The sequence below is a fragment of the Oncorhynchus gorbuscha genome, linkage group LG25 (assembly GCF_021184085.1).
Source record: "Oncorhynchus gorbuscha isolate QuinsamMale2020 ecotype Even-year linkage group LG25, OgorEven_v1.0, whole genome shotgun sequence".
NCBI lineage: Eukaryota > Metazoa > Chordata > Actinopteri > Salmoniformes > Salmonidae > Oncorhynchus > Oncorhynchus gorbuscha.
In genome coordinates, this window is record NC_060197.1 from 39,737,314 (window position 1) to 39,757,021 (window position 19,708).

The window sequence follows — 19,708 nt, forward strand, 5'->3', positions numbered from 1 at the left end:
AACCAATTAGCCAGCCATCAGTGTAATTAACACACAAGAGGAAAACGACTTCCCTGGGTGATATTATACAGATGGATGAGGGAGAGAGAGATGGGGGTGAGAGAGACGGGGGAACGGAGTTGGAGAAAGGGTAAGGTAGAGGTCAGGGAAAAATAAAATGGCCAGCGTAAAGCACGATAGAGGAGGAGAAAGAGGACAGGAATCCCCTTGGGTCCCAGTCGGAGATAACATCCCGCCTCCGAGGCATCTAATGAAGCAATCGCTATACACGCACCAGCAAATCAGAGGATGAAACCGAGACGGATGACCTCAAAGTAGGAGGGATGGATGTTCAGACAGAGTAAAGGTGGCATACTGTAGCAATATGGGAACTTCCTTCGTTACACTCTTAGAAGAAAGAAAAAAAGGTGCTGTCTAGAACCAAAGAGGGTTCTTTCGGCTGTCCCCATATCAGGACCCATTGAAAAACCCTTGTTGGTGCCACTTAGAACCCTTTTGGTTCCAAGTAAAACAGTGTTGGGTTCCACATACAAGCCTTTTCACAGAGGGTTCTACATGGAACCCAAAATGGTTCTACCTGGAACCCAATATGTTTCTCCTATGGGGACAGCTGAAGAACCCTTTTGGAACCCTTTTTCTAAGAGTGTAGAATCACTTGTGTTATTATCTCTATAGCTAGGACCTTGAAGGGTAGGGTTTGAGACGTCACCCTATGAGGGTATGGTATGAAACCTGACAGATTATTTAGACACTCAATAGGCAGGACAGTAATCCATCATGCTAGGCATTCACGTTATCCTGTTTGATCTGACAATTCATTTTGATGGTTGTATAGTCGTCTCAAATAAAACTGTGTGAACTCAGTGTTACTCTGTATCCTGATCCCTCTTTTGACGAACCTAAAGAATATTTAAAGGGCAGCTTTTTTGTAACGTTGCAAAAAAATGTGAAACTTTTGTTCTAAAATTTAGCAGAACAGCTCATCCATGCTTTTGTCACTTCTAGATTAGACTACTGCAATGCTCTACTCTCCGGTGACCCGGATAAAGCACTAAATAAACTTCAGTTAGTGCTGCAAGAATCTTGACTAGAACCCCAAAAATGTATCATATTACTGCAGTGCTACCCGCTCTACACTGGTTTCCTGTTAAGGCAAGGGCTGATTTCAAGGTTTTACTGCTAACCTACAAAGCATTACATGGGCTTGCTTCTACCCATCTCTCCGATTTGGTCCTGCCGTACATACCTACACGTACGCTACGGTCACAAGGTGCAGGCCTCCTAATTGTTCCTAGAATTTCTAAGCATCTCAGCTGTTGGCAGGGCTTTCTCCTATAGAGCTCCATTTGTATGGAATGGTCTGCCTATCCATGCGAGAGACGCAGACTCGGTCTTAACCTTTAAGTCATTACTGAACACTCATCTCTTCAGTAGGTCCTATGATTGAGTGTAATCTGGCCCAGGGGTGTGAAGGTGAACGGCAAGACACTGGAGCAATGAACCGCCCTTGCTGCCTGTGCCTGACAGGCTCCTTTATCTCCACTGGGATTCTCTGCCTCTGACCCTATTACGGGGGCTGAGTCACTGGCTTACGAGTGACCTTCAATGCCGCCCCTAAGAAGGGTGCATCATGTCATGCCTTTTTTTCGCTATACACAACTTGAGTGGGTTGAGTCACTGAAGTGATCTTCCTGTCCGGTCTTGCGTACCCTCGGGCTTGCGCACTGGAGGAGATCTTCGTGGGCTGTACTCAGCCTTGTCTCCGGGTAGTAAAGATGGTGGTCTTTTGATATCCCTCCAGTGGTGTGGGGTGGCAATAATAATAGCGCCAGGACTGAGAACTGAGACACATGGCCACCCAAAACACTCTTCCTCCAATGGTCTCCCACGTTACACCCAGTGTGGTCGTCAAGTCTTACAGTGCCTTGGCCTCCGTGTCTCCCTTGGCAGCCCGCAAGGGACTGGGAGAATGTGGGCGAGGTCTGGTTTTAAACAGACTTTCAATGTTTATTTACCAAGGATCCACCTAAAAATGGCTTTGGGGCGTATCAAGGTTGGTTACCTTCAAAATGGGGATAGCCTACATGGGAGTGTGTGGAGGTGGGGGTTTATCCCTGAGGCGTGAGACATCTTGGGGATGGACATATTGCTGTTTTACCAGGCAAAAGGCCAGTCCTTTCTAACTCTTAAAAAAAAATGTAGGCATGTCTGATGGGACAGTTTCTTTGGCACAGTGGGCTGGCCAAGACTGAGACAGACGGTCAAGTGTGTGTGTGGGCGCGCGCCCGCATATGTATTTTGGAATAACAGTGTGATTGTCTTACTGCTACCAGTGACGTGCCAGCTGGCACATTGAACAGAAAGAGGAGAGGAGATTAAATGTGAAGGAGAGCGAAGATGTTAAAAAAAGGTCAGGGACAGGAGAGTGGAGTGGAGGACAGACAGGAGAGTGGAGGACAGACAGGAGAGTGGAGGACAGACAGGAGAGTGGAGGACAGACAGGAGAGTGGAGGACAGACAGGAGAGTGGAGGACAGACAGGAGAGTGGAGGACAGACAGGAGAGTGGAGGACAGACAGGAGAGTGGAGGACAGACAGGAGAGTGGAGGACAGACAGGAGAGTGGAGGACAGGAGAAAGTGAGGAACTGGTGGTGGAACACTGATTCACAGATGTTAGACTTGTACAGTATTTAACTAACCGATATTGGGGTGCTTGAGCAGACGACAAATCCTGGCCTCTCTTTCCAGCTTCTGGTGATCTATAGGAGAGACAAAACAGATGTCAGTCAGTGATTCAGGAGAGTAGGAACTGAGGATCAGGCACACACACACACACCAAAAGCCCAATCCAACATGTTCACTTAGGTTAACCCAATCCAACATTGATGTCATTTTCCTCATACCAGAGGAATTGCTACAGTACCAGTAGATGAAGCTAGTCAATAACTATCCCAATCAACATGATTCATTAGGAACTAATGAAGGGTCACCATAACAATCCAACAGATTCATTAGATGAGAGGGTCACCATTGCTACAACAACAGTCCCATCATCCAACATGATTCATTAGCAGAATAGATGAAGGGTCACCATAACTTCCCAATCCAACATGATTCATTAGGAACTAGATGAAGGGTCACCATAACTTCCCAATCCAACATGATTCATTAGGAACTAGATGAAGGGTCACCATAACTTCCCAATCCAACATGATTCATTAGGAACTAGATGAAGATGGTCACCATAACTTCCCAATCCAACATGATTCATTAGGAACTAGATGAAGGGTCACCATAACTTCCCAATCCAACATGATTCATTAGGAACTAGATGAAGGGTCACCATAACATCCCAATCCAACATGATTCATTAGGAACTAGATGAAGGGTCACCATAACTTCCCAATCCAACATGATTCATTAGGAACTAGATGAAGGGTCACCATAACTTCCCAATCCAACATGATTCATTAGGAACTAGATGAAGGGTCACCATAACTTTCCAATCCAACATGATTCATTAGGAACTAGATGAAGGGTCACCATAACTTCCCAATCCAACATGATTCATTAGGAACTAGATGAAGAAGGGTCACCATAACTTCCCAATCCAACATGATTCATTAGGAACTAGATGAAGGGTCACCATAATTCATTAGGAACTAGATGAAGGGTCAACATGATTCATTAGGAACTAGATGAAGGGTCACCATAACTTCCCAATCCAACATGATTCATTAGGAACTAGATGAAGGGTCACCATAACTTCTAGATGAAGGGTCCAAATCCAACATGATTCATTAGGAACTAGATGAAGGGTCACCATAACTTCCCAATCCAACATGATTCATTAGGAACTAGATGAAGGGTCACCATAACTTCCCAATCCAACATGATTCATTAGGAACTAGATGAAGGGTCACCATAACTTCCCAATCCAACATGATTCATTAGGAACTAGATGAAGGGTCACCATAACTTCCCAATCCAACATGATTCATTAGGAACTAGATGAAGGGTCACCATAACTTCCCAATCCAACATGATTCATTAGGAACTAGATGAAGGGTCACCATAACTTCCCAATCCAACATGATTCATTAGGAACTAGATGAAGGGTCACCATAACTTCCCAATCCAACATGATTCATTAGGAACTAGATGAAGGGTCACCATAACTTCCCAATCCAACATGATTCATTAGGAACTAGATGAAGGGTCACCATAACTTCCCAATCCAACATGATTCATTAGGAACTAGATGAAGGGTCACCATAACTTCCCAATCCAACATGATTCATTAGGAACTAGATGAAGGGTCACCATAACTTCCCAATCCAACATGATTCATTAGGAACTAGATGAAGGGTCACCATAACTTCCCAATCCAACATGATTCATTAGGAACTAGATGAAGGGTCACCATAACTTCCCAATCCAACATGATTCATTAGGAACTAGATGAAGGGTCACCATAACTTCCCAATCCAACATGATTCATTAGGAACTAGATGAATGGTCAGTGAATGGAACTGAATGGCCTGTTGGAACAGTAGTGTTATGTACTCTGGGCTTTACACACAAACACAACGGACGGATATCGTCGCTCTGTATTGACCTTTACCTTCGCTCCTTTGTTTACGTGTTTTGATCATTCACCAGGTGTCTTAAGAGTGGAGCTACTAGGCTGTTGTCGGTGAACTTGGCAGTCCACTGAAATCTGGTTCCCTCCCCCCACTTCAGGGAGGAGTAATGTTAGCATGTACATCTGGTGAGCTCATCTAGACAGAGTATTTTTCACACTGTTTATATTCATCATGCTGCCAACAGGAGATCAGGTCACTGCAACACTTATGACTGCTCAACGACCACTTTGCAATAATAACACTTCCATGTGTGAATTAAATGTGACGCGAGTTAATTGAGATGTCAATATCAAGTGCTATTCATTTCAACACGATACTGGTACCTCAACTGGTACCCCAGGGAACATTCTCATTTACTAAAAAGGGTAAGTATTTGAAAACCACTTAAACATTTAAATTCATCAAGGTTATTCACTACTGCAATTCCTCCAGGTGTTGCTTTCATCTTTCATGTGGCCAACCTCTGCGACCAGTCAATTATTTGACTTGAATAAATTCAGCCGACAGAACCAGGAAATAAACCAAATTTAAAGTGTAGCGCGACGTGTCCTTCACAGATAAATCAAAAGTGGTTTGACAAAAGTTGAGGAGGTAAATAGCCACATGGTAGCCCTGAAACCAAGAGGAGAGCTCATTTTGAATTCTTTTTGAACCCCAATTCTTTTTGAACCCCAATTTGAAGAATTCATGACAGACTCGTTGCCGGCAAGTATACTGGATTATTAATGCTTGATAAACAAGTTTGGCATAACGACAAAAGGTTACCTGAGGGACCCTGTGTGACTGAGTCAGAGGTAGACAGAGTGTTCGGGACAAAGGGTTAGGAGAGCGCAGGGGGTTATAAATAAATTAAAAGGCAGGATACGGGGCCTGAATGTTTATGTTACATGTAGGCAGGGTTGGGGTCAATTCAATTTAAATTCCAGTCAATACAGAAAGCAAACCAAATTACAATTCAAAACGGTCTTCATTGAAAAGCATTGAAATGTCAGTGTACTTCCGGAATTGACTGGAATTCAATGGAATTGACTAACCCTGTAGGTAGGCCTTTGTCAACATGTGCAGAGTTGAAGATCCCCTTTCTTGCTGTGACATTTGAAATGTAAAGTAAAAGTGAATAAAGGAAGTGGTTCATGTTCAGGTTAGATACATGTGTTGTGTTCGGTGTATCCATGTGGAATTCCAAAGGCATCGCCACGGGCAATTCTATAGGGGGTGCACTGCCATCTTTCACCTGCAGGGTGCGCTCAATAGTTCAGAACAGGTGGACAGGCAGGTATTGCGAGCGTGTGAGACTAGGTCAATGACCAGATCCTCATCAACTCTCTGGGTTAATGCCAGATCAATGCTACAGATATGTCAGTGAATCTGTGTGTGTGTGTGTGTGTGTGTGTCTGTGTGTCTGTGTGTGTGTGTGTCTGTGTGTCTGTGTGTCTGTGTGTCTGTGTGTCTGTGTGTCTGTGTGTCTGTGTGTGTGTGTGTGTGTGTGTGTGTGTGTGTGTGTGTGTGTGTGTGTGTGTGTGTCTAGGTCTCATCTGAGCCATATTGGACCATGTCTGATCCGTTGTGAGATGCTATTTTTAGGACCTGATGCATTTGTACAGCTCTAATCCACAGTCAGACGTAAACTTCACAGGGCTTGGAAGCTTTCCCATCCAATCTGACTCAAATGCCATAATCCTACACACACCAATCAGATGTCTATTCACAGCAGCCACATTTCCATTTCTCCAATCAGGTTTGCTTTTACAGGCCTGTAATCTGTGTTCCTCCAATCAGATGTGCTTTTCTATGGTTGTAATCCCTGCTACTTGAGCCAGATGTGATGCGGTAGCCTCGCTAATGAGCTCTCCAATCACATCTTGTTTTACAAACGTTTAATTCCAAATCGCACCAAGTAGATTGTCATTGAAACAGAAAGCCCATAAGGTTACCTTTCAGAATAGCTAAAAAGCTAATGAGCATGTCTCAGTTTAGAATGACATGGGCCAATTCTAAGACTAACACTGCTTTAACAGGGTGGTAATCCCGATCGCCGGGCGGACTTTGGCGTGCTCCAATTCTCTCCTGTCGCCCCCTTTCTCCCAAGGCGGCATGCTCCCAATCTGTGACGTAACAGGATTTACAGCTGCTTACTCTCCTCAGTCTTCTTTATCATCATCATCATATTGTGACCCCATTCTGTTCCATACACCTTTAGTGAGTAGCTCTGGTGAGGATAATGAACTCCATGTTATTATGGCGTTTCATTTCCGACATGGGAATTTCAATTGACCTACACAGAGAGACCATGTAAACGTCAATGTTCTTTCCCACAAACACTCGACAAAAACATGATTTGCAAGATCGAACTTGAAACCCCTATGTAGTTCCTCAATCCGACTACCATAAGTGATGTCAACCAGATGATGCATTTGGTCTGCAGCGTCATAAATGTGACACACAAAGAGACGGACTCGCCATCCTTCTCTCATTAACAGCTTCAGGTAGAGTGATTTTAAAAATGCGCAACAAAACTAAAACCGTGTGGTGTGATTCGCCCCAGAGCTGACCTATTTAAACGTTTGTCAGCCCCAGATGAGCAGAGAGAGAGAATGCTGTCAGGCCTGAGAAACAGGGGCAGCAGCTATTTTCACTGCAATCAACCCCGTCCTCAGTCACTGACATGATGAAAATCTAGCACATCTGGTACCGCTGCTGCCCTCAGGTCCAGTCGATTCTCAGTCCCCAACGCCTTGAAGAGGCCAATTTATCGGTGTCTTGACCTGTTAGGATCATTAATAATGATGATCCTCTTAAGGATCGGACGATTTTGGGGATTTTTCACATAAAATGACATACCCAAATCTAACTGCCTGTAGCTCAGGACCGGAAGCAAGGATATACATATTATTGGTACCATTTGAAAGGAAACATTTTGAAGTATGTGGAAATGTGAAATTAATGTGGGAAAATATAACACATTAGATCTGGTAAAAGATAATACAAAGAAATCTTTGAAATGCAAGAGAAAGGTCTTCATTTATTATTCCAGCCCAGGTGCAGTTCAGATTTTTACCACTAGACGGCAGCGGTGTATACATGCAAAGTTTTAGACTGATCAATGAAGCATTGTATTTCTGTTCAAAATGTTGTATCAAGACTGCAAACATGTGCCTAATTGGCCTATTAACATCTTTAAGTTCATAACTGTGCACTCTTCTCAAACAATAGTATGGTATTCTTTCACTGTAATAGCTAATGTAAATTGGACAGTGCAGTTAGATGAACAAGAATTTAAAGCTTCCTGCTAATATCAGATAGGTCTGTGTCCTGGGAAATGTTCTTGTTACTTATAACCTCATGCTAATCGCGTTAGCTCAACTGTCCCGTGGGGGACCCACCGATCCTGTAGAGGTTTTAAAGCGCATTCCCCTCATGCCATTTCTTCCCTACCTGTTGATGCAGAGCTAGGCTGAAGGTGGGGTGTTGTGATGGCTGAAGTAAGCCCAATGGTGACGAGCTGGGTACAGCATCCTCTTAAAGTTACAGGAGAAAATAAATGGAACCAGGATTCCCAAACCCCACTTCCTCTCCTTCTTCTGGGCGACTTCACACCAGACTGTCAGCCTTGGCAGCACAGTCAGACTGATTTAAATAGGGAGCCAATTATTTTCTGGAGACAGGCAGCGAGAAGAATCAAATAAATAAAAGGACAAAAAAGAAAAACAGCTCAACATTAAAAGCGAGACAGGAAGTTTGTGCAAGTCACCCTGAAAGTATCAGAGGATCCAGGGTAGTCCCTCATTAGAGGAATGCTTCAAAAGCAGACTGGTCCATTAAAATAAAATGGGCCATCATTTATCGCAAAAAGACAGTCTTTATAGCGCTTTGTAAGAGAAACCGATAGCCTGAATTAATTGCCATTGAAACTAGGCCACAGCATGGCCGTGCTTATAAACCCGATAACGTGGCAGTGAAGAGTGGCACACTGCTGTATAGCTGACAACACACGATTACACACAAATGTTCCTCTTAAATGACATGCTGACCGCACCGCTCACATCGCGTGCGTGAGCGTTACAAAACTAATTTAAACATGTTATTCAATAATTGTGTGCACCAACCAAAGAGCGTCTGCGTTGCCAAGCACTAAAATAGAAGTCAGTTCTATTTGTGACGCTGAACGCATGGTTTATAGAAGCAAATACCCACGGGCCATCTCATTGGTTTTACCCACCTGGGTGATTGAAAGATGAACTGAGTTCATGTGGTAATTATTACAGTTAGTTGCCAATCGCCATATAAAGTCCAAAGAAGAAGAAGCCTGGAAGGAGGAGAGATGACTAGAGACGATTCAGTTGACTGTTTTATGTGTGGATTAATTGTCAGAGTAGAGGACATTTGTGCATTTCAGGTAAAATAACAACAGTATTTAAATCCCAGAACAAATTAGCTAGCAACAGCAAGCTAGCTAAATAGGAAAAATTAGCTAGTAACTGAAAGCTAGCTAGCTATTGCCATAATAAAAAACAAAAAAAGCTTTTCGAAAAGTGCACAAATTAATATAATTGGTTCAGAGTTTGTTTTGATATTTTAACCTGCGTGTCTAGACAGCTTCTGGTGTGGAGAGACAAAATCAATTTGCGCACCATTGCGCCCGGCCGGTTTGGGTATGGTGTTAAATTATCTACGGAACTTTTTTACAATTTGTAAATACAAAAAAAAAAAGTCTACCAAACCCTGTCCGTCTAGATTGAATGATATGCATCTTCTAGAGCTCTATTGATGGGACAGGCACTTGTCAAAGTGTGCGATGACAGTGAAACACTACTGGTTTGAAAGTCTGTCTGTCCGCCGTGTGTGTGTGTGTGTGTGTGTGTGTGTGTGTGTGTGTGTGTGTGTGTGTGTGTGTGTGTGTGTGTGTGTGTGTGTGTGTGTGTGTGTGTGTGTGTGTGTGTGTGTGTGTGTGTGTGTGTGTGTGTGTGTGTGTAGTCAAATGTATTTACGCGGAGGGAGAGAGCATGATGCTCCTTCGTCTATGTGAGTCAATTTGCACATCCCATTCAATGTGGTAATGATGAGTCGAAATCCACTTAAATGAATGTTCTAGAAAACAATAGGCCATTTCCTTTAACGCCACGGAAACGAGGCTCATGCGTCAATGGGGTAGAAGTCCGTGAGTTGTGGTTCTGGATGGCCGGCTAGCAACAATTACAGAAAAACTTCCTAGTGGCTTCTTTCAGCACATTCATTTATTTTATTTGGCGTGTTTCATATGCAGCCACGAAGTGCTGGCTTACTGTGCTTTGATTGACGAGCAGCGAGCTTGACAAGTTTATAAAAGGTGTTGAACTGACTGAATAAAGTCGATCTCATATAGCCTTCCCATTCATAACGTAGTTATTTATATTACGTCCATCGCATCGGGACAACTAAAGATCTAATTTGTATTGTTGATATGAAGTCCATCAGGACTTGCCACAGTGACGTTAAAGTGAGTGACTCTTCAGTATCCTACCAAATCACATCGGTAAAAGAGCTATTCATTTGACTCCCTAATTTGCATACTGGTAGGCTTTTGAGCGATCATCTGCAGAAAAATTATTAAAACAGTAGATGAAAATAGCAAATCCTCCTCACTGCAGGAACAATATTTTGGCTAGCGGAGAGAGAGAGAGAGAGACTCACTCTGGTCCAAAATAAGATAAAATAAAACAGATTGAATTGTTTAAAAAAAGCTAATGATACTTGTATGTTATTTTCAAAGACATTGATCTAGGTCTAGTGATTTAATCAACATGTTGACAATGGACCAGTCAACTGCTGTTTCCTGTGTAGCGAAGGCCATGATTAACACCTGTTTCATTCTTCAGTCATTCCTGTATTGCAGATAGCTGAGAAAATGCCTCTTAAATAGGAAGCTTGAAGCCTGGGGAAGTCAGCAGACTCTTACAAGATTATTTAAGAAGAAATCGGTGAGTCAGTTGTTAATCAAGCAATTTTTAAAATAAATGTTATTATGCAATTCACAAAAGAGTAGCAAACACCTGTTGAAATTCTTTAATTGTACTGATGCCGTTCTCGCAACACGTATGGTCACAAATTAACGGAGCATCTGTTCTGTTTACTTAAGAGACCAATTTTTCCATTTGAAATAGTGCCATCACAATTCTTTTGATTTGAAATATAACCTTTAATACATTTAAGGTCATTTTTGGCACTTTCTGATATAATAAAATACATAATTGTAGCAAATTCATATCTTGCAGTAAAATACTTTAGTCTTAAAAGAGAAGACACGTTAAATGTAAAAAATAAAAACATTGAGGTTTAATGTTCTCTTAGAAAATAGTGCTGATCATATAGGCCTTGGCCTAGACGATATCCAATACGCTGGATTCATACATTCTCACTATTTTAAATTTTAAACAATACCATAACACATTTTTCCAATCTGGGAGGTAAACTCAATAAAGTATTCAATAATTGATGGAATCAAGGCGTTACAATGTGCCAGAGGCCACCAAAATAGAGCAAAAGTTCTTACCAAGGGGGACATGCCCCCCTGGGGATCCTGGCTGTCTACTTTGTCTTTTTCTATTTGGCTGACACACACGAAGTCAGGCATTACCCTCTACCCCTATCCCCTAAAGACCGGAGGCTAGCTCTAGATAGACGGGTACACCCTTAGCCTCATGATACGGTGATGATGACTCAGTGATAAAATGCTGCTCACCCCAGTGTGTGACATCACAGAAGCCTAAGACCCTCTTTTGCCGATCTATACGCTGGCCGCTCTTCAGCTCACACATTATCACCAATATTAATCTGTGCAGCAGATTTTACAGACCCTGGCAGACCAAGGGCAATTATGTGATGAGACCAGAGTCGCAGTAAAGGAGAGAATCTGACAGAATCCCCATCAGAACAGAGATATTACAGAGATACAGAATGTAATCCTGGTAAATTCTGCATGCACACCGTGATGGTCAGTGCAACCTACAGTACTTATGTAGGTTAGCCCAATGGACAAAAACCACCATGCCTGGAGTTCACACACACATACATGCATAAAAAGGACCAGGGGGTCCATATATAGTATGTCTGTCAAATGAGTCAACTAAATATGGAGAGGAAGACTTTGCTAGTGTGTGTGGTCTTAGTCAACGAACTCCCGACCCTTGGCAGGAACAGGTAGTCGGTGCTCGTCACTGTAATACCAATGTGTGTCCCCTTCTCTCTCCCTCCCTCTAATCTCCTCAATAAGGGTCTGATTCCCAGGGGCGAGACAGTCTGCTACACTGTTCACTGACTTGTTTATGTGCATACAGTCTCTCTGACAGACAGACAGACATAGGCCCTGAGGACATCCAGGATCAATGAACACAACCTCCTTAATTAACACAACACTACCTACTATCCAACATATAGCGGCATTATATTCCATACGGTCTGAATGTTGTTGCCCAGTGTTAAGTTACCCAAACTGTTCTGAGCACATATAGTACCAGTCAAAAGCTTGGACACAGCCACTCATTCAAGAGGTTCTTTATTTTTACATTGCAGAATAGTGAAGACCTCAAAACTATGAAATTACACATGGAATCATGTAGTAAGCAAAAAAGTGATAGCCAAATCAAAATATATTTTATATTTGAGATTGTTCAAAGTAGCAAACCTTTGCCTTGACAGCTTTGGCACACTCAACCAGCTTCACCTGGAATGCTTTTCCAACAGTCTTGAAGGAGTTCCCACATATGCTGAGCATTTGTTGGCTGGGTTTCCTTCACTCTGCGGTCAAACTCATCCCAAACCATCTCTCATTCGTGTTGGGTGATTGTGGACAATGGTATTTTACCAAATAGGTCTATCTTCTGTATACCACCCCTACCTTGTCACAACTGATTGGCTCAAATGCATTGAGATAAGAAATTCCACAAATTAACAAGGCACGCCTGTTAATTGAAATTAATTCCAGATGACTACCTCATGAAGCTGGTTGAGAGAATGCCAAGAGTGTGCAAATCTGTCATCAAGGCAAAAGGGTGGCTACTTTGAAGAATCTCAAATATATATATTTGGATTTGTTTAACACTTTTTTTGGTTACGACATGATTCCATATGCGTTTTACTCATCGTTTTGAGGTCTTCATTATTCTACAATGTAGAAAAATAGTCAAAATAAAAGAAACAATCTGGAATGAGCAGGTGTGTACAAACTTTTGACTGGTACAGTATGAGAGTGAGTATATAAGTGCTAAACCTACAGTGACATAAAATGTTCTGTAATTACCATAATGACAAAGATGGAGGATGTATTAAGGCTACAGGCACATAAAGACAGTTTTGCCATCAGTATGATGACTATATAACAACAAAGTGTTCACCACAGAACGGCCACGGGGAAATATTATGCAAAACAAGATGTCAACCTGTTTCAGCCAGAGAGAAAGATGGGACACACAGCTACAGCTTTGAATAACAAACAAATGTGTTAGAAAATGAGATGGAAGGATGGCAGGAGATAGGATATTTGACTGCTCTCTCCCCCTCATCCCTATCTGGAAATGCAGTCAAGTATCCTATCTGGAAATGCAGTCAAGTATCCTATCTGGAAATGGTTTGTGAGTGGGTGAATAAATGAACAAACAAGAAAATTAGTGAATAAATGAATGAGCTAACCAATTAAATGAATGAGCTAACCAATTAAATGAATGAGCTAACCAATTAAATGAATGAGCTAACCAATTAAATGAATGAGCTAACCAATTAAATGAATGAGCTAACCAATTAAATGAATGAGCTAACCAATTAAATGAATGAGCTAACCAATTAAATGAATGAGCTAACCAATTAAATGAATGAGCTAACCAATTAAATGAATGAGCTAACCAATTAAATGAATGAGCTAACCAATTAAATGAATGAACTAACCAATTAAATGAATGAACTAACCAATTAAATGAATGAACTAACCAATTAAATGAATGAACTAACCAATTAAATGAATGAACTAACCAATTAAATGAATGAGCTAACCAATTAAATGAATGAACATGTTCAAATAAATGCAGGAGTAGTTGTGCAAAAGGCTGAATATGTGTCTGTAGCAGTTTCAGAAATGTCTCTTTCCTAAACCCTGATATTGATCCCCAGTCACATAGAGGCAGGAGAGCTGTCCCTTGTTCAGTATTCAGCTCACACCCAGGTAGTCCATCTCAGTCGGGCCTGCCCAGGCACAGAACACCAGTCCTGCTCCACACACACACACACACACACACCTGGCACACAGACACTTACACCTGCCTAACCCACTTAAAAAGCACACACACACACAGGTAAGTAAAACAAACACGCTGCCTGGATACAGCTAAGGCCCTAATCTCCCCTCCACTCTAAAGAGGATCTTCCTCTCTCTCCCCCTCTCTCTCTCTCATCACCCTGAGCCCTGGCCCAAACCGTCACATCGACACAAACCAGACAAGGCGACCAACTTTTTCAAACACCACACTACACAATAGCAGTGCTGGCTGAAATATGGGAGCGGTGATAACACACCATCCTGACTCGCTGCTTCTCTCGGCTGTGTTGCCAAGGCAGCGAAAATAAAGTGTTGCAAAGGGTGGTCCTTAAGTCTAGACTGCCACTTCCACCTGCAATGTGACAAGACAGCAGGTATCAGAGAGGAGAAAGAGGGAGGGAGAAGGAGGAAGGAGAGAGAGATGGGAAAAGAGGCAAAGAGATAAAAAAATATATAAAAAAGGTGGACACAGAGAGAGAGAAAGGAGGAAGGAGCGAGAGCGAATGGAGAGAGAGAGAGAAGTGGAGATACAAAAACTAGGGCCCTATGAAATCTGTTCAGTTGTTTTCTCCGTTTCCCCCAGTTTTTCACTCTGAAAATACCACTTTTCTAATAGAAACAAAAACATAAAAACTTAATTGGATGGTCTAAGTCCAAAACAATGCTTAAACCACATCAAGAGACCACGTTTGAGATCTGGGGAAAAATCATTGTGGGTTTAATAACCCTTCGCACCAGCCAGAGACCGTTGTTATGTTAGCGGTCATGTGACTGCAGAGATTGCAAAACAAATGACCACTGGCTTGACACAAATAATCATGATATCATTCTGCCAGGTGGGCATAGGCTTCTTTGTGGTTAATATTTCATTGAGAAGGTTTTTGGGAAAGCCTTTCCATCCAACAACAGACCTTTATCATTCATCGCTAATGGCTACACAGACTGTAGACATGACATACGAGCACCACACAGACAGGTCTATTCCTTTTTATTTTATTTTACTAGGCAAGTCAGTTAAGAACAAATTCTTATTTTCAATGACGGCCTAGGAACAGTGGGACGAACTGCCTGTTCAGGGGCAGAACGACAGATTTGTACCTTGTCGGCTCGGGGATTCGAACTTGCAACCTTTCGGTTACTTGTCCAACGATCTAACCACTAGGCTACCCTGCCGCCTACTAACCATTAGGCTAGTAGGTGAGGAAGAGAAAGAGGCCGTGCTGACCGAGATACATGCTGGCCATTTCAGAGTGAAGCACATGATAGCGAAGGTCACCCTACCTTTTGTCAATCAATCACATTCTATTATATCTGAAATGTATGATTTCAATGAATGTCAGAGAGAGCACACAACGTTAAAATGGAACTTTTTGCTTAAATTAAATCTAATTTTGTCACATGTGCCGAATACAACCAGTGGAGACTTTACAATGAAATGCTTACTTATAAGCCCTTTACCAACAATACAGTTAAGAACCCCCCCCCAAAAAAAGGAGAAAACAGTAACAATTAGAGCAGCAGTAAATAACAATAGCTAACAATAGGCTATATACAAGAGGTACCAGTACAGGGTCAATGTGGAGGCTATATACAAGAGGTACCAGTACAGGGTCAATGTGGAGGCTATATACAAGAGGTACCAGTACAGGGTCAATGTGGAGGCTATATACAAGAGGTACCAGTACAGGGTCAATGTGGAGGCTATATACAAGAGGTACCAGTACAGGGTCAATGTGGAGGCTAAATACAGGAGGTACCAGTACAGGGTCAATGTGGAGGCTATATACAAGAGGTACCAGTACAGGGTCAATGTGGAGGCTATATACAAGAGGTACCAGTACAGGGTCAATGTGGAGGCTATATACAGGAGGTACCGGTACAGGGTCAATGTGGAGGCTATATACAGGAGGTACAGAGTCAATGTGGAGGCTATATACAAGGGGTACCAGTACAGAGTCAATGTGTCAATGGAGGTACCAGTACAGGGTCAATGTGGAGGCAAATACAGTGTTCAATGTGGAAATAGAGGTACCAGTATCAATGTATAAATGTAGGTAGAGGAGGCACCGGTAAAGTGGCTATGAGGTACCAGTACGGTAGATAATAGTAGCTATAGTGTAGTAGTTGAGAGGGGGGGGCAATGCAAATAGTCTGGGTAACCATTTGTAGCTATTTGATTAGCTGTTCAGCAGTCTTATGGCTTGGGGGTAGAAGCTGTTTAGAAGCTTCTTGGACCTAGACTTGGCGCTCTGGTACCGCTTGCCATGAGGTAGCAGAGAGAACAGTCTATGACTAGAGAGGCTGGAGTCTGATAATTTTTAGGGCCTTCCTCTGACACCGCCTGGTATAGAGGTCCTGGATGGCAGGAAGCTTGGCCCCAGTGATGTACTGGGCCATATTGACTACCCTCTGTAATGCCTTGCAGTCAGAGGCCGAGTAGTTGCCATACCAGGTAGTGATGCAACCTGTCAGGATGCTCTCGATGGTGCAGCTGTAAAACCTTTTGAGGATCTGAGGACCCATGCCAAATCTTTTCAGTCTCCTGAGGGGGAATAGGTTTTGTCATGCCCCCTTCACGACCATCTTGGTGTGCTTGGACAATGTTAGTTTGTTGTTGTTGTGGACACCAAGGAACTTGAAGCTCTCAACCTGCTCCACTACAGCCCCGTCGATGAAAATGGGGGTGTGCGCGATCCTCCTTTTCCTGTAGTCCACAATCTCCTTTGTCTTGATCACGTTGAGGGAGAGGTTGTTGTCCTGGCACCACACGGTCAGGTCTCTGACCTCCCTATAGGCTTTCTCATCGTTGTCAGTGATCAGGCCTACAACTGTTGTGTCATCAGCAAACTTAATGATGGTGTTAGAGTCGTGCCTGGCTGTGCAGTCATGAGATAACTGGGAGTAAAGGAGGGGACTGAGTACGCACCCCTGTGGGGCCCACGTGTTGAGGATCAGCGCGGCGGATGTGTTGTTACCTACCCTTACCACCTGGGAGCAGCCGGTCAGGAAGTCCAGGATCCAGTTGCAGAGGGAGGTGTTTAGTCCCAGGGTCTTTAGCTTAGTGATGAGCTTTGAGGGCACTATGGTGTTGAACGCTAAGCTGTAGTCAATGAATAGCATTTTCACATAGGTGTTCCTTTTGTTCAGGTGGGAAGGGGCAGTGTGGAGCGCAATAGAGATTGCATCTGTAGATCTGTTGGTGCGGTATGCAAATTGGAGTGGGTCTAGTGTTTCTGGGATAGTGGTGTTGATGTGAGCCATGACCAGCCTTTCAAAGCATTTCAAAGCATTTCATGGCTACAGACGTGAGTGGCACAGGTCGGTATTCATTTAGGCAGGTTACCTTCGTGTTTTTCGGAACAGGGACTATGGTGGTCTGCTTGAAACATGTTGGTATTACAGACTCGGACAGGGAGAGGTTGAAAATGTCAGTGAAGACACTTGCCAGTTGGTCAGCGCATGCTCGGAGTACACATCTTGGTAATATATCTGGCCCTGCGGTTTGTGAATTTTGACCCGTTTTAAAAAGGTCTTACTCACATCGGCTGCGGAGAGCGTGATCACACAGTCGTCCGGAACAGCTGATGCTCTCATGCATGTTTCAGTGTTACTTGCCTCGAAGCGAGCATGGTAGTCATTTAGCTCGTCTGGTATGCTTGTGTCACAAGTCAAGGTGAGACTGAACATGGACAAGGCGCAGGAGAAACAGAACAAGAGCTATTTGCACACAAAATAACCCAAAGCTAGTTTTAGTTGTTTCCCTAACACATATCTTTTCCTTGTTGTCCTCCGAGGTTTACCTCAGTGGAAGCCAACAATATTCTGTTGGAGTAGTTGGACGCCCTACACTTCAGTGAAGCTCAATAGACAAGGTATGTTAAACTTTGGTTGACATTTGAGAACGCAATAAATGGTAGTTATGCTAAGCTTATAAAAATAAATAAACGTATCCCGTCCCCCAGAACCAGTGAGTTTGGATCAGTCTGATTCTCAATGCTCTGAGTCAGAGGGGAACCAGCTTGAGGTAGGCTATACCTTCCAAAAGTGTTGAAAAAAAGTGTTGAAAAGTATCTCCTCTTTAGAGCACTGCGCTAATCGTAGTCTTGGAGTTTGAGCGTTGGGCCAGTAACCGAAAGGTCGCCGGATCAAATCCCCGAGCTGACAAGGCAGTTAACACACTGTTCCCCGGGAGCAGGAGACATGGATGTTGATTAAGGCAGCTCCCCGCACCTCTCTGATTCAGAGGGGTTGGGTTAAACAGCAGGAAAACACATTTCAGTGCACAACTGCCAAGGTATCCCCCTTTCCATCAAATGTTCTCACAGTGAAGTGTAACCTGTGTGTTTGCTTGTTTATGTGTCTGTCTCCTACCCGGTTCCCTTTAACTCTGCTCCCGTTCTCCAGGACCAAGGGGTTCTGCCGGATCCACCGGATGTCCTCCGTTAGCGTCACCCTCCAACTTTTCATTACATCATCAATAGTTACTGTTGTCATGATCTGCTGAGAAAGTTGTTGCTCTATCATACTGGGCACCTAATACGTGAGTTACACAGATTAACTAAACACCCTAGCACTGCAAACACAAAGAGAGGAGCAGTGCCTGGACTTTGCAGCCTCCCTCTTCAAGTCCCCCTTCTGAGACTGGCTGCCTGTTGAGAACAAGTGACAGGCAGAATCTCCCACCCACACAGCAACACCACCGCTATATTCCACACACCAGAATTCAGTATTTTAGTCTGATTGCAATTTGAGTGCCCCCCCAAAAAAAAAAAAACTGTGATAAATGAATGACACTACTAAAATAATCCAAGTTTATATTAAAATATTGGCAGGTTGGTTCACAGCTGTTTCACAAGGTGTTCATTGTTGTTATCCTTTGATGCTATTTATTTGTTCCCCCCCCCCCACACACACACACACACAAGTCAAAAGTTTACATACACCTTAGACAAATACATTTAAACTCAAGTTCACAATTCCTGACATTTAATCCTAGTAAAAATTAGGTCAGTTAGGATCACCACTTAATTTTAAGAATGTGAAATGTCAGAGTAATAGTAGAGAGAATGATTTCAGCTTTTATTTCTCTCATCACATTCCCAGTGGGTCAGACATTTACATACACGCAATTAGTATTTGGTAGCATTGCCTTTAAATTGTTTAACTTGGGTCAAATGTTTGGGTAGCCGTCAACAATAAGTTGGGTGAATTTTGGCCCATTCCTCCTGACAGAGCTGGTGTAACTGAGTCAGGCTTCTTGGCCTCCTTGCTTGAATATGCTTTTTCAGTTCTGGCCAGACATTTTCTATAGGATTGAGGTCGGGGCTTTGTGATGGTCACTCCAATACCTTGACTTTGTTGTCGTTAAGCCATTTTGCCACAACTTTGGAAGTATGCTTGGGGTCACAGTCCATTTGGAAGACCCATTTGCAACCAAGCTTTAACTTCCTGACTGATGTCTTGAGATGTTGCTTCAATATATCTACATAATTGTGATTCCTCATGACACCATCTATTTTGTGAAGGGCTCCAGTCCGGCAAAGTACCCCCACAACATGATGCTGACACGCCCGTGCTTCACGGTTGGGATGGTGTTCTTCAGCTTGCAAGCCTCCCCCTTTCCCCTCCAAACATAACAATGTTCATTATGGGCAAAAAGTTACATTTTTGTAGACCAGAGGACATTTCTCCAAAAAGTACGATCTTTGTCACCATGTGCAGTTGCAAACCGTAGTCTGGCTTTATATGGCTGTTTTGGAACAGTGGCTTCTTACTTGCT

General features: G+C 43.0%; 1 protein-coding gene across 13 annotated transcripts in view; it reads right to left on the bottom strand.

The window, feature by feature from the left end:
* Window positions 1–19,708, bottom strand: part of LOC124014458 (calcium/calmodulin-dependent protein kinase type II delta chain-like) — a 122,158-nt gene that overhangs the window by 64,398 nt on the left and 38,052 nt on the right. For all 13 annotated transcript variants that reach the window (XM_046329489.1, XM_046329487.1, XM_046329494.1 and 10 more), the window contains exon 4: window positions 2,700–2,759. In XM_046329489.1, the coding sequence (XP_046185445.1) occupies window positions 2,700–2,759 (60 nt within the window). The remainder of the gene's footprint in view (window positions 1–2,699; window positions 2,760–19,708) is intronic.